Here is a 15,006-nt window from a genome sequence, read left to right as displayed (position 1 = left end):
GATTGTGCGGTGCAGGAGAAGAAGGAAGGTGGGGGAGGTTAAAAGAAGGATCATTGGGTGAGAGCTGAGGTCAGAGAATCCAGGTGTGAGCTGGGAGCATGTCTGTGGAAAGATTCTACATGACGGATTTGGAAAAAGTCATATTTAGCACTCTGTTTACGTTTATCCCCTTCAATAACGTGACCCCATTTAATTATCCTAACTATTAAAACAGTCATATGGAGCTGGGTACCCTTTTGCTGTGGCGCTGTGAGGACTAAAAGGCTAGAGAAGTGTGCAGTAAGAGCTGGCCCCGTCCTCCGACATGCAACAAAGCGAGCTGCTCTCCAGAGGGCTGGAGGTGACACGCAGCACAATGAACAGAGACTCCAGTGGAGTTAGTTACAAGCGAGGAGGAGGGAAAGCCCAGAGCAGGGAGGAGCAGCTTCCCAAGCCACAGGATCGAAGCTTTGCCTTCCCCACTGTACCGGAGGAAGCTGAGCCTGGAAGGTGGGGAGGCTGACATGTGAGTTTTTTGTCATTGATCCTCTGAGACTATGGTACCAAGAATTTGCCTGATCAGGCAAAAATGACGAGGTGAATGCAACACGAACATGTGTTTGTTCAGGTTGTTGATCCGTGAGTAATTAGGTCCGCATGTGGGAGGAAGCACACGAATTTTATTTTTTCTGGTGAGTTCAATGAACACAGTTCTCAGGAAAGACTTCTCTAATTGCTTGGTTCCTCTTTTCCTTTCCTTCCCATTTCTTTCCTCCACGCTTTGAGTTCCCGCTTTTGTACGTTTGCTAGCACATGTCTCAAGCTGTGACTCCCACCGTGCTGATCCTGAGGACGGGGCCTCTGCGGACTGAGTGGCCCCCACGTTGCAGTTTCGGTTCTCACGAGATCCCGGTCAGGGGTATTTACGTATTTGCTGCCCCTGCTCTCACCAAGTTGAGTGACAAGAAGGAGATAATTTATCACCATGTTTGGTTCTCATTTATAAGATGTTTTAAGGAAGCGATGAAACAGATTTTCTGATGAAAGCAGAAGCTCTCTTCTGAACATGGCTTCGGAAATCACTTATGCTGAAGTGAGGTTCAAAAATGGATCCAACTTCTCAGGCACCACCTCAGAGTCTCCTGCAGGTAACAACCATTTTCTGGTGGTCAGAATTAATAAGACAAAGGATGAAGCGAGGGTTTGTAAACGAGGCATAGATGGTGTCAGTTGCTGGTTCTCTGACTGGCCATGTCTGGGAAACACAGGAGTCCCAGAAGACTGAGTTGCCTGTAGATAAGCGTTGTGGGGTTGTACAGTTGTATGCGGGGAGGAAAAGATTTTATGATGCGTCTTTAGCTCCAACTCTGCTGACTGTAAGAAAACTTAGGTGTGAGAAATCAGCTACAGTCCTGAGCTAAGGTCAGTGCTCTGATGCTAAGAAGCTGTGGTCTTGTGTTTTCTGAGGCTGAGTTAGTCTGGGGTTGAGAGACCGAATACAGCTTCTGAAACTATCTGCCCAGATGCTGGGGTTACTAATGCATTTGTGGGATTTGTGTTTTGATTAGTTAGAGGGGAAGAGTGTGGGTGGAGAGCAAGGAGAGTGTATTTGTTAGTACTGGAGTGGAACAAAAGGCCATTGCAAATGAAACACTAGAAAGTCTTAAAAAGAAAGTTCCTTAAATCTCCAGGGAAATTTTTCTGAAATCAGAAAATCTATTGCATGTTGCATCTCTGAGACAGACTCAGTTAAGTTTGGGAGTAGACAAAAGGCAGTTTGGGTGGCATGTGTGAGATCTCAGATAGAGAAGAGAGAAAAATACATATGGAATACAAGACACTATTGGAGGGAGGGAGTCAGGACTGCTCACGCTTTCTAGAACGCCTCTGTGGAGGTATGGGGAGTGCTTAGGAAAATTGGTTTTTTCTTTTTAATAACTTTGTATAATTTTTTTATTAACAATGATTTAGCAACAATGATTGTTATGGAAAAAAATTAACCAGAGGTATACAGAGATTTCAATTATACTTTTACCATCGAGAGAAAACCATAATTTGCATTTTAGTGTATATCCTTCCACATGAGAATATACATAAATATTTATGTGTATTTTTCTAAAAATGAAATCTTACTGTATAGTACTGAGAGTCCCCTCCATATTTGATGACATATCATAACGTTAAGAATTCCTGATTATGACATGGTGACTAAAAAGGCTGACCTCATCCTGAAGATGTGATGAGAGATGATTATAAAGATTTATCTGCTATGGAATTTTTAAAAGTAAAGTTGGAAACACTCTGGAAGATTATTTAAATATATGATGAAATGCTATTCAACCATGATAAAAAGTGTTAAAGAAGAAAATCTGGTGTGAAAGTGTTCATGATATAGTGTAAAAGAAAATAGTAGGTCAGAAACCAGTATATATGATGTGTCAATCATGGGAAAATGTACATATATATGCATTTTTAAAATTGCTGGTGGGATATATACCAAATTATTAATAAAACGGTTATCTTCAATGGTAGGAATTTGTGCTTCTATATATTTTCTGAAGTTTCTACAATGAACATTATCATTTCCTTTCTATTCCTATTCTCATATTATTTCAAGTGTCATACCATTGTAATTGTGCATCATCCAAGAAAGGGGAGAAGAAAAAGAGGAGGAGGAAGAGGAAGTAAGGACAAAATTTATTGTTGATTAAAGAAAACTCATTTGGTTTCTCTTTCAGCTCCCAAGGAAAGGACCACCCCTCACAAAAGTAATCCCGGTTTTCCCAAGCTATTTTGGGCCTCATTGCTGATACTTTTCCTGCTATTGGCAATCTCATTCTTTATTGCTTTTATCAGTAAGTATGCCAACCGAATCAATAAGCAATGTCTGCTCTACGTGAAAAGAAGGTATCTGTTAGAAACTGACATTTAAAAATGAGTTTATCTAGTCAAAGTTCATATAGAGTGAAAAAAAAAATAAAATAAAATAAAAATGAGTTTATCCAGAAATCTAAAATAAAATTTTCTCTAGGGAGACATAATTCATGGGAATCCACTGGGAATTTTGCTCTTTATTTGGATTTAGTTACTTTCCTGTAAAAAGAATGGAGTCCATTCTTCTCAGGGAAATTGAAGAGAGAGAGAGAGAGAGAGAGAGACTGTGTGTTGTAGAGTGAAACCTCTGAGGTCTCTATACCAGACACTGTATAAGTGAGGACAAATCTATATTTTCTCAACAGCGTTTATAAGGCCAGTCCTACTTGAGTACAGACTTATATTTTGGGATGCACAGGTGGACAAGAAGGAGATGGGAAGAAATACTTTGAGAACAGTTTTCCACTGAATTTCACTCTAATTATTTCTGTCCTGCCCAAGACTGTGTGCGATCTAAAAGCCAATTTAGCAAAATAGGTGGATTGCTGAATATCTTTGGCTTTTAGAATTTATTAAAATTTTAAAAGGTATAAAACTAGTATATATTTGGATATCTTATTCATTCATTTGGTCATTCAGTAAGTAGCACTGGCCATCTGCTATATGTCAGACCCCGTCCAGACAGAACTGCAGCCCCTGGTTTCAAGAAATGTAGAGAACGGTCCAATGAACCAGTGGTTACAACAGTGTATGGTAACTGTTGTGCAGGGAAGGTGTATGCACAGGAAGCTCAGACAGACTTCCCAGAGGAGGTGACATTTAGGGCTGTGTCTCCCAAGAATGACATAGAGATATGAGAGAGCATAGAATTTGGGGAACTGTAAGTATGCATGACTGGAACATATGGTGCTGAGAGATCTAAGAAGCGAAGTTGTAGGTGGGAGAGAGAAACAGAACTCGGATCGTGAAGAGTGCTGTATACCATTATAAAGAATTTGGATTTTTTCCCCTAAAGGTTGTTTTATCAATTGTCTTTTGCTGCTTATTAAACCAATCTAAAACTTAGTGGATTAAAACAGTAACTGTTTATTTAGCTCATAATTCTGCAGCGTGGCAAGTTAGACTGGTGCCAGTTGGGGGCGTCCTCTGGTCCTGCCTTGCCTCACTCGCGCACATGTCGCCCGGTGCCCCTCACGGACAACCTGCCTTCTGAGGAAGGGGATGTCAGTGGAATGACAGAAGCAATTTGGCCACATTGCTCTTATCGTTCATTAGACTAGCCTGAGTTTGTTCACATGGCAACTTGCAGACTTCCAAGACTGAGAGCGAAGTAAGCAAGGCCTCTTGAAGTCTCAACTTGGGACTAGCACAGATTGCTTCTGCGCATTCTGTTGGCCAGAGGAAGTCTTAAAGGCAGTCTGATTCCGCTGGTGGAGAAACAGACCCCATTTCTTTCTTTCCCATTTATTTATTTATTTATTTAAAAATTTTTTTTGAGACAGAATCTACCTGTGCTGCCCAGGCTGTGGTACAGTGGCATGATCACAGCTCACTGCAGCCTGAAACTCCTGGGCTCAAGCGATTTTCCTGCCTTGGCCTCCCAAAGTGCTGAGATTACAGGCATGAGCCACCATACCTGACCAGACCCCATTTCTTGATTGAAGAAGCTACAAAATCACATTGCAAAGCAGTGTGGATACAGGGAAGGTTAAAAATCGTGGCCATTTTTACAATGTGTTACAGTCATGGAGAGACTGTAGAATTTTAAGCAGAGAATTGGTATAATCAAATTTAACTTAGGAAATATGCTTTGTACAGAGATGTGGAGAATGGATATATGAGGACAAAATTGGACGCAGAGAGAGAAGTTAGAAAGCTAATTCATAAATCCAATTGAGGAACAGCAAGAGCCTGATCCATGGCTAGAGTTAGTGAAGAAAGGAGGTAGCTTTGAATGATAAAGGAGGTAGAAGCTTGATGAATATCTCGACCTGGGGAATAGTGTGACTTGGTAAACTCAGAAATCATGAAGTTTTTCAAAGAGGTAGACAATATAGGATGAGTAGCAAGTTTGAGTTGGAAGATGGTGATTTAAGGTTTGGACATGTTGAGTTTTATGTAACTGTGGGACTCTCAGATGGACATGTCTAGTGGGAGACACATTTGTCTGGCCTTCAGGAGAGAGGTCTGAGCTTTGGACGTCATTCACATAGGTGTAGCAGGTGATGCCCTGGGGAGATGTGACATCACTCAGAGAACTTAGCATGAGAAGGAGGGATGAGGATGGAACTCTGGGAAATGTCACCTTGTAAAAGAGGTGGATGGAAGAAGAGGAGCTTATAAAGGAGTATAAGAAGCAGTAGCAAGAAAACAAAAGCAAGAAAAGCAGAGTAGGGCCCTAAGAACTAAGGGAGAAGAGAACCCAGGTCAAGTATTTAAGGAGGTCAAATAGGAAGATGGCTAATAAGTGGGCCTAGCATGTTACTGATAATCCATTTCAAGGACGGTGTTAGTGAAGCAGTGGAAGCAAAAGTCAGAATGTGGTGAGTCAAGGAGCAAATGAAAGATAAGGAGGAAAGAGAGAAAATTCAGTTTCTAGACGAAAAGGTGGGTTAGTTTTAGATTGGGAGAGACATGAGAGGGTTGGTATGCTGAGGAGTAGCCAGTTGGAATGGAAAGAATAAAGGAAAGAAGAGGAAGAAAATTATGTTCTCTTGGTCCATGTTGGGTTCTTTTTTAAATTCTCCATTCTCCAGGATAACCCAGAACTTTTCAGAATTAGCTAATGCTTCTCCACTCACCCCCGCAAAGTCCCAGGCTGTGCACATCCTTGAACACAAGCGTCTATCTGCCCTCCCCTCCTCCCCACTCCCAAGGTTTAGCCTCTGCAGGCATCTCACGTTGAGTATTGAAGGAGCATGTGGAGAAGTCCCCGTAGACCCATTGTGATGGAACTGTCGTGTCCTCTTCCAACTGCTGATCTTTCAGCTATTCCTGGAGATCTATGGTTTCAAAACAGGAAATCTTTTCCCGTCAGGATCCATCTACTCAAGTAATTGGGCGTTTGTAGATTTTATTTCTATAAAGAATATAAGAAAGTAACAATAAACTCAAAGTCACAGTGCAACCAGGAAAATGAATGTCTTTGTTCTCTTTTCTAGTTTTCTTTCAAAAATCTTCTCAGCTTCCTGAAGAAAAAAATACAACAAAACAGCCAATTCATACAGCATTGGAGTGTGTGAAAAAAAATTTGACCATGGCAGGTAAAAATGAATGTGCCTAGAGTTCAGTTGCCGACTATACTACGTAAGGATCCCAAAGCAATATTTCCAATAAGATTCCCAGGTAGAGCATACTACATAGTTGACTCCCATCACCATCTTAAGCTATAAATCTGCAAATATATAGGACATAAAATTTTTTTTTTTTTTTTTTTTTTTTTGAGACTGAGTCTCACTTTGTTGCCCAGGCTAGAGTGCCGTGGCGTCAGCCTAGCTCACAGCAACCTCAAACTCCTGAGTTCAAGCAATCCTCCTGCCCCAGCCTCCCGAGTAGCTGGGACTGCAGGCAGGTGCCACCATGCCCGGCTAATTTTTTCTATATATTTTTAGTTGTCCAGCTAATTTATTTCTATTTTTTTAGTAGAGATGAAGTCTCACTCTTGCTCAGGCTGGTGGTCTCAAACTCCTGACCTCGAGCGATCCACCGCCTTGGCCTCCCAGAGTGCTAGGATTATAGGCGTGAGCCACTGCACCCGGCCTCTTTCTGAACTTTCTGTGCACACTTGCTCTTTTATTGACATATCAGTTAAAACTATTTGATGAAAGTGATATGATGATTATGATTTTACTATGGATGTGAATTATTTAAATTTTCAAAATTAGTAGTTAATTTAGAAACAGTTTTATATTTACAGAAAAATTGAACAGATAATGCAAAGAGTTCCCATTTTACCCCTTCTTGGCACACATAGTATCCCCTATTATTAACATCTTATATAAATATGGTACATTTGTTACAACTAACGAGCCAATATTGATATATTATCATTAATTAGAGTTCACAATTCGTTCAAATTTCCTTAGTTTTCACCTAATGTTCCTTTTCTTTAACAGGATCCGAGCCAGGGTTCCACATTACATTGAGTTACATGTCCCTTTGGGCTTCTCTTGGCTGTGACAGTTTCTCAGACTTTCCTTGTTTTTGATGACCTTGACAATTTTGAGGGATACTGGTGAAGTATATTATAGGATGTCTCCCTCCTAGAATTTGTCTGAGGTTTTTCTAATAATTAAAGTGGGGTTACTGGTTTTTGTGAGGAAGATCACAGATGTAAAGTCCTACTTTCATCACATCATATCAAGGGTATATACTATCAAAATGATTTTTGACTGTTGATGTTGACCTTGATCACCTGGCCAAGGTAGTGTTTGTCAGGTTTCTCCACTATAAAGTTACTCTTACTCCTTTCCATACTGTACTCTTTGCACAGCCCACACTTAAGGATAGAGGAGTTATGCTCCCCATCCATTAGGGTGGAGTATTGCGTTAGAGTTTTCCAGAGAAACAGAAGCAATGGGAGGTATGTGTAGAATGGCATTTATTCTTAAGGAATTGACTGGTGCAGTTGCAGAGGCTTGAGAAGTTCAAAGTTTGCTGGGGCAGCCAGCAGGCTGGAGACTCAGGGAAGAGTTGTGGTTTGAGTCCAGAGGCAGTCAGTCTGCTGCGGAACCGGGAAGAGCCCGGGTTGCAGATCAAGGCCAAAGGCAGTCTGCTGGAGAATTTCCTCTTGCTCAGAGGGGGTCCCCTTTTGTTCTGTTCAGATTTCCAACTGACGAGATGAGCCCCACTAACATTATGTAGCATGATTTCCTTTATTCAAATTTCAACAATTTAAATGTAAATCTTATTAAAAAAACATTCTCACAGAAACATCTAGAATGTGTTACTAAAAATCTGGGCACTGTGGCCCAGACAAGTTGACACATAAAATTACCCATCACGGGTATCTATATAATTTATTTGAAATTCTTGTGCATGTGAGAGTTGTCTCTTCTATCCCATTTATTAACTTATCCAATCATTTGTTTAAATCTGCATTTACTCATGGTTATGTATTTTAAATTTTGGATTATAATCCAATACTACTTTATTTATTTTGTTCTTTCAGCTGTTCTTTCATTTGGTTCCTTGACTCCTATTATTTTTTTTCTTAAAGAAGGTCTCGCTGTGTCCCTCAGACTAGAGTACTATGGTGTGATCACAGCTCACTGCAACCTCCAATTCCCGGGCTCAAGTGATCCTCCTGCTTCAGGCTAATGAGTAGTTGGGACTACAGGGGCCCACCACTGTGCCTGCAGTCTAAATTTTTTGTATAGATGGGGTCTCGCTATGTTGCCCGGGTGGGTGTTAAACTCCTGGCCTCAAGGGATTCTCCTGCCTTGGCCTCCCAAAGTGCTGGGATTACAGATGTGAGCCATTGTGCCAGGCCTTACTGTGACCTTTTGACATATCACCATCAATGTGAGTTTTTGTTTTATTGTTTTTGGGTTTTTTTGGTACTTCCTTACCTTCTGGGACTACAAAATGTTTGGAACTCATGTCCCTTTCCTCAAGTCAGACATTTATTTGAGGAGCCCAATTCTTTTAATTGAAGAATAGCAGTTTTGATAATTTGTATTTTCATTTTCATTCAGTTAATGTATTTTGTTTTTATTTATGAATTACATTAGGTTGTTTTTTTTTTTTTTCATCTTATTGTTATGGGGGATACAGAATTGCAGGTTACATACGTTGCCCATGTACCGCCTTTCCCCCCAAGTCAGAGCTCCAGGCGTGTCTGTTCCCCAGGTAGTGCGTGTTGCACCCATCATGTAGGTATATATCCCTCCCTTCCCCACCCCCTTCTTCCCGAGTCAGTACCTTCAAGCGTTACCATTCCCCAAAGGGTGCGCAATGCACTCATTGGTAGGCATACCCCCATCCCCTCCCCCACCCCCCACCTCAGTCTGATATCCGATTGGTGTCGTTCCTAGATGTGTATTTAGGTGATGTTCAGGGAAACCAATTTTCTGGTGAGTACATGTGATGCTTGTTTTTCCATTCTTGGGATACTTCACTTAATATAATGGGTTGCAACTCTCTCCAGGAGAACCATAGAGATGTCGTATCTTCATTATTCCTTATAGCTGAGTAATATTCCATGGTATACATATACCACAGCTTACTAATCCAGTCATGTATTGATGGGCATTTGGGTTGTTTCCACATCTTTGCTATTGTGAATTGTGCTGCTATAAACATTCGGGTACATGTGTCTTTGTTACAGAATGACCTTTTTTCCTTTGGGTATATGCCCAATAATGGGATTGCTGGATCGAATGGCAGGTCTACTTGAATCTGTTTAAGATACCTCCATAATGCTTTCCACAGGGGTTGCACTAGTTTGCAGTCCCACCAGCAATGTATGAGTGTTCCTGTCTCTCCACATCCACGCCAACATGTGTTGTTTTGGGTTTTTTTGATAAAGGCCATTCTCACTGGGGTTAAGTGATATCTCATTGTGGTTTTGATTTGCATTTCTCTGATGATTAGGGATGTTGAGCATTTTTTCATATGTTTGTTAGCCATTCTTTTTTTTTTTTTTTTTTGTTGAGACAGAATCTCACTTTGTTGCCCAGGCTAGAGTGAGTGCCGTGGCGTCAGCTTAGCTCACAGCAACCTCAGACTCCTCAGCTTAAGCGATCCTACTGCCTCAGCCTCCCGAGTAGCTGGGACTACAGGCATGCACCACTATGCCCGGCTAATTTTTTCTATATAGATTTTTAGTTGTCCATATAATGTCTTTCTATTTTTAGTAGAGACGGGGTCTCGGTCAGGCTGGTCTCGAACTCCTGACCTTGAGCGATCCACCCGCCTCGGCCTCCCAGAGTGCTAGGATTACAGGCGTGAGCCACCGCGCCCGGCCTGTTAGCCATTCTTATATCTTCTTTCGAGAAGTTTCTATTCATGTCATTTGCCCACTTTTTGATAGGGTTGTTTGATTTTTTCTTGCTGATTTTCCTGAGTTCTAAATAGATTCTTGTTATCAGTCCTTTATCTGATGTGTAGTATGCAAATATAGCAAAGTCTCTGGCTACAAAATTAATATACACAAATCAGAGGCATTTATATATGCCAATAACAGTCAATCAGAAAACCAAATTAAAGACTCAATATCCTTCAAAATAGCAACAAAGAAAATAAAATATCTAGGCATATACCTAACTAAAGAGGTAAAGGACCTCTATAAGGAAAACTATGAAACACTGAGAAAAGAAATATCAGAACTTGCAAATAGATGGAAAAATATACCATGCTCGTGGATCAGTTAATGTATTTTTAAAAAATATCCCCGAGACTTCTTTGACCCATGGATTGTTTAGAAGTGTGGTGTTTACTTTCTTTCTTTTATTATTTTCTAATTTGCTTCTATTGTGGTTGGAGAACACTTTCTATATGATTTCAATAATTTAAAGTTTGTGGAGGTTTGTTTTAGCCCCAGGATATGTTTTATCTTGACATATGTTCCACAGGCACTTGAAAAGAATGGGTATTACGTTGTTGGGTAGAGTGTTCTATAAATGTTGATTAGATCCTGGTGGTGGATGATGTTTTTGAGTTCTTCTATATTCTTGCTGATTTTCTGTGTAGCTGTTCTACCAATTGTTGAGAGCAGGGTATTGATGTGCCCACCTATAATTGTGTGGTTGTCAAATCTATCATTTCAATTGTATCAGTTTTTGCTTTACACGTTTGCAGGTCTGTTTGGTGTATACACATTTAGGATCACTATATGAGGCTCTATTTATCTTTTTTCTGTATATTTTGTTTCTGTTGTTCAGTTGGCAATTTCTAGTGTTTTTTCTTCCAATTCACTGTCAATCTGGGGTTGAGCCCATCCACTGAGACTTTTATTTTGGTTATTGTATTTTTCAATTGTAAAATTTCCATTTGGTTCTTCTTTATATCTTCTATTGATTTACTGAAGCATCCCATTTTTTCATTTATTTCAAGCAAGTTTGTACCTTCTTGCATTTTTATCATGACTGCTTTAAAATCTTTGTCAGATAATTGTGTTATCTTGGTTGTTGGCATCTATTGATTATCACTTTTTATTACATTTGAGAACTTCCTGGTTCTTGGTATGATGAGTTATTTTCTATTGAATGCTGCACATTTTGCATTGGGTTCTCAGAGTCTGGATCTTATTTAAACATTATGTTTTAACTGGCTTTTGCCGATACCACTCCATAGGAGAAAGGGGGTCCTGCCCCATTATTGCCTAACTGAAGTAGACTTGGCTCCGTTGACACCCGAGGGGTGGGGAACCTTGTTACACCTGGGTGGGGATGGGAGTTCCATCCCCACCATGTGGTCTCCTTTGGTCCTTAATTTTAATAATACACACACCTTAAAAAGGGATTACTTATCTTGTATTTATTTGCCCCTCTTCCCCATACAGAGAAAATCTGGAGCTGCTGCCCCAAGAACTGGAAGTCATTTAGTTCCAAATGCTACTTTATTCCTCCCGAATCAAAATCTTGGAATGAGAGTGAGAAGGCCTGCTCTAGAATGGAGGCTCACTTGCTGGTGATCGACACCAAGGATGAGCAGGTACTTTATAATAGATAATGGAGTTGTGAGCCCTACGTGCTTTCTGTGTATCTCTCTTGGCTAAGAAGGAGGTCTTTGTTATTTTGCGATATTTGTGCTGTGGCAGAGGGCTTTAATAAAATAGATAGGAAAGACCCCTAAGTCTTTATGTTTCATATCTTCTCCTGCTTCAAGAAAACTAATCTTCCCCAAAGAAATCGTGGCATTAAAAATATAACATATGGGGATAGAGTTGAAGGATGAAAATGTTTCATCCTGAACTATCAGTTGTTATTCTAATGTGTAATTGTTTTATACATTATTAACTAACAGAGAGGAGATATTTTTTAAGTTGAATAGGGAAATAAAGTTAAATCATTACCAATCACAATAAACAATCAGGAGTGAAACTGAAGAATCTCTGAAGTTATGAAAGGAGAATGACTAAACCCACCAAAATTTTCTCATGCACAAATTTGAAGATTTGCATCTCTTAGTGACAAACAGAGGGGAAGTGAGCCTGAGATGAGAATTCATTATGCTCATGGATAGAAATCTCTTCCCGTATCTACAGAACATCACACTCACAAGTGGAGTCTTTGACCCTGCCCTGCTCAGACAGGGGAGACCTGCAGCCCTAGGGTCCTCTCCTTTTCTCCTCATTTCTCTAAAGTCAGAAAGAACCCAGTTTAGACTGAGTACTCTAAAGGCTGTGACTCCTTTCTTTTCTTACCTCAGGATTTCATCATCCAGAATCTAGATAAACACTCTGCTTATTTTGTGGGGCTGTCAGATCCGGAGGGTCAGAGACGTTGGCAATGGGTCGATCAGACGCCATACAACAAAAGCGCCACGTGAGTATAGAATTAGATAAAGGAGTCCTGGGTCCAACCTCATGCCGGGAGTTTAGGGTGTTCTGGCTATCGGCTGTGAAACTAGAATAGCTCACTCTTAACTCCTGGGCACTGGGTTAAATCATTTTATTATCTCTTTTAGTCATCACAAGAATCTGATGAGGCACCTGCTACTATTTTTCCCACTATAGAGATGAGGAAATTGAGTTTGGAGAGTGTAGAAAATTCAGCTAAGGCCACCAACAGTGTCAACAATGGTCCTCAAATTCAGGTGGATTTTACTGTGCTTTTAACCACTATGTTTATATCTTTAAATATAATACAAATTCATGTTCATTAAGATCATAACCAATTATTAAAGATTTCATATTTCTCATAAAGCAAAAATGCTAAATTTTGATCGTCTTATAATATCTCATATTGATGTAATTCTTTAAAAACTCGAGTACGGCCGGGCGCGGTGGCTCACGCCTGTAATCCTAGCACTCTGGGAGGCCGAGGTGGGCGGCCGAGGTTTGAGCTCAGGAGTTCGAGACCAGCCTGAGCAAGAGCGAGACCCCATCTCTACTAAAAATAGAAAGAAATTATATGGACAGCTAAAAATATATATAGAAAAAATTAGCTGGGCATGGTGGTGCATGCCTGTAGTCCCAGCTACTCGGGAGGCTGAGACAGGAGGATCCCTTGAGCTCAGGAGTCTGAGGTTGCTGTGAGCTAGGCTGACGCCACGGCACTCACTCTAGCCTGGGCAACAGAGTGAGACTCTGTCTCAAAAAAAAAAAAAAAAAACAAACTCGAGTACTTTAAGTAGATGACCACCTTTGATCCTCATGTCTGCTGTGTGAAATATGCACTGATGTTGCTCTAGTCCCCATTTTTTATGTAGGAAAACTGAGAATCAGGAATATTAAATGACTTGCCCATGATAACAGGGATAGGTAGAAGATACAGAGATTTTTACCAATTCTTCAGACTCCAAACACAGTGCGTTAAAAAAAGGAAAAAATTTCATTGATAAATGGGCCAGGGTGAAATATTTTCATCATATAAGATTAAAAGTCCCCTGGGAACAGGATATAAAGGTGGACAAATACAAGACAGTCTCTGGGATATCTGCTGTGAGGATATTTAAGTAATAAGGTGGAAAGTACTGAGTGATGTGGGCACAGTTTTCAAGGGAAACGCCAGAGATGCAGGGGGAGAAGAAACTGTATGACGAGTGGGGAGGGTGGATTTGGACATATCTGACCTTGACTTCTGTGAAGTTCATCCCCAGCTCCTCATCCCCTTACTGTCTCTAACCTTTATCAAAGCACTATTTAAAGAAATGCCATCATCCTTTTTCTCCCCTTCAGATTCTGGCTTCCGGATGAGCCCAGTAATCGCAATGAGCGTTGTGTTGTACTACAAACTCGCTATTCATCATGGGGCTGGAATGACGTTCGTTGTTTTCAGTCTCAAAGGTCAGTTTGTGAGATGATGAACATCTACTTATGAACTGAACGTTCTCCATGGACGTGTGGTTGGATTGGCATCCATCATTATAGAGATAGATAATAAGCTCTTTATTTATGTGTAAGGGAGTTCCACAGAATTTTAGGCAGCCAGGCAGCTATTTCACTCATGACAGAATTGGTCCATACATTTATTCATTCATTCATAAAATGAGCATTTATTGGGCATTTTCATGTTCCAGAAACTATACTGGAGACCCCTTTTGTGTACACATGGAGGGAACATGAGCCTGTCTCCTAACTTCTGTCTGACTGCTTAGGGATTATTTACTGATATAATTATATGACATGTTTTTTTTATGCCTGTGTGAGTGTTCTTTCCCCCCACCCAGCTTTATGGATGTACAATTGACAAATAAAATTGTATATATTAAGGTGTACATTACAGTGATTTGACATACATATACGTTGTGAAATGATTACCACAATCAGTTAGTTAACATATCTATCACCTTACATAGTTATCAACTTTTTTTCTGTGTAGTGAGAACATCTAAAATCTACTTCCTAAGCAAATTTCAAGCATGCAATATAGACTTAACTGTAGTCACCATGTTGTACATTAGATCTCCAGAAGTTATTCATCTTATAACTGAAAGTTGGTACCATTTGACCAACGTCGTCCCTTTTCCCCCACACCCCACCCCCTGGCAACCACCACTCTTTTTTCCTATGAGATTGACTTCTTAAGATTCTACATATAGATGGGATCGTACAGTGTTTGTCACTGTCTTACTTATTTCACTTAGCATAATGCCTTCATGATTCACTCATGTTGTTGCAAATGGCAGGATGTCCTTCTTTTATGTCTGAATGATATTCCATTTTATATACATACCACATTTTCTTCATTCATTCATCCACTGGCTGACACTTAAGTTGTTTCCATGTCTTAGCTATTGTGAATAACAATGCAATAAACATGAGATTGTAGATATATGTTCTAGAAAATAATGAAAACATTTCCCACTTCCAAAAGTGTCAAAAAGAATAAAATACTTAGGAATAAATTTAACCAAAGAAGTGCAAGAGTAGTATGCTGAAAACTATAAAACATTGATGAAAAAAATTGAAGACATGAAATAATGGAAAGATATTCTGTGTTCATGTATTGAAAGAATTCATATTGTTTAAATGTCCCTACTGGAGTG

The 15,006-nt window shown here is 40.0% G+C and overlaps 1 protein-coding gene across 3 annotated transcripts; it reads left to right on the top strand.

The window, feature by feature from the left end:
• Positions 1-1,045: 1,045 nt before the first annotated feature.
• On the top strand, positions 1,046-13,838 carry LOC138397052 (C-type lectin domain family 4 member A-like). Of its 3 annotated transcripts, XM_069490915.1 has the most exons (6): positions 1,046-1,127; positions 2,718-2,834; positions 6,015-6,116; positions 11,357-11,508; positions 12,226-12,341; positions 13,697-13,838. In XM_069490915.1, the coding sequence occupies exons 1-6, from the start codon at positions 1,046-1,048 to the stop codon at positions 13,836-13,838; spliced, it is 711 nt and encodes a 236-aa protein (XP_069347016.1). The 3 variants fall into 3 exon arrangements, with proteins under 3 accessions (XP_069347016.1, XP_069347018.1, XP_069347017.1); XM_069490917.1 differs by lacking the exon at positions 2,718-2,834; XM_069490916.1 differs by lacking the exon at positions 6,015-6,116.
• Positions 13,839-15,006: the final 1,168 nt, after the last annotated feature.

This window comes from Eulemur rufifrons, chromosome 16 (assembly GCF_041146395.1).
Source record: "Eulemur rufifrons isolate Redbay chromosome 16, OSU_ERuf_1, whole genome shotgun sequence".
NCBI lineage: Eukaryota > Metazoa > Chordata > Mammalia > Primates > Lemuridae > Eulemur > Eulemur rufifrons.
Note: the sequence above shows the minus strand (reverse complement) of the source record. Positions and strands in the feature narration are given on the sequence as shown.

Coding starts and splice junctions, on each gene's coding strand:
- LOC138397052 (XM_069490915.1), top strand. CDS start 1,046: ATGGCTTCGGAAATCACTTATGCTGAAGTGAGGTTCAAAAATGGATCC. Junction 2,835..6,014: donor ATTCTTTATTGCTTTTATCA/GTAAGTATGCCA, acceptor TCTCTTTTCTAG/TTTTCTTTCAAAAATCTTCT. Junction 11,509..12,225: donor TCGACACCAAGGATGAGCAG/GTACTTTATAAT, acceptor TTCTTACCTCAG/GATTTCATCATCCAGAATCT.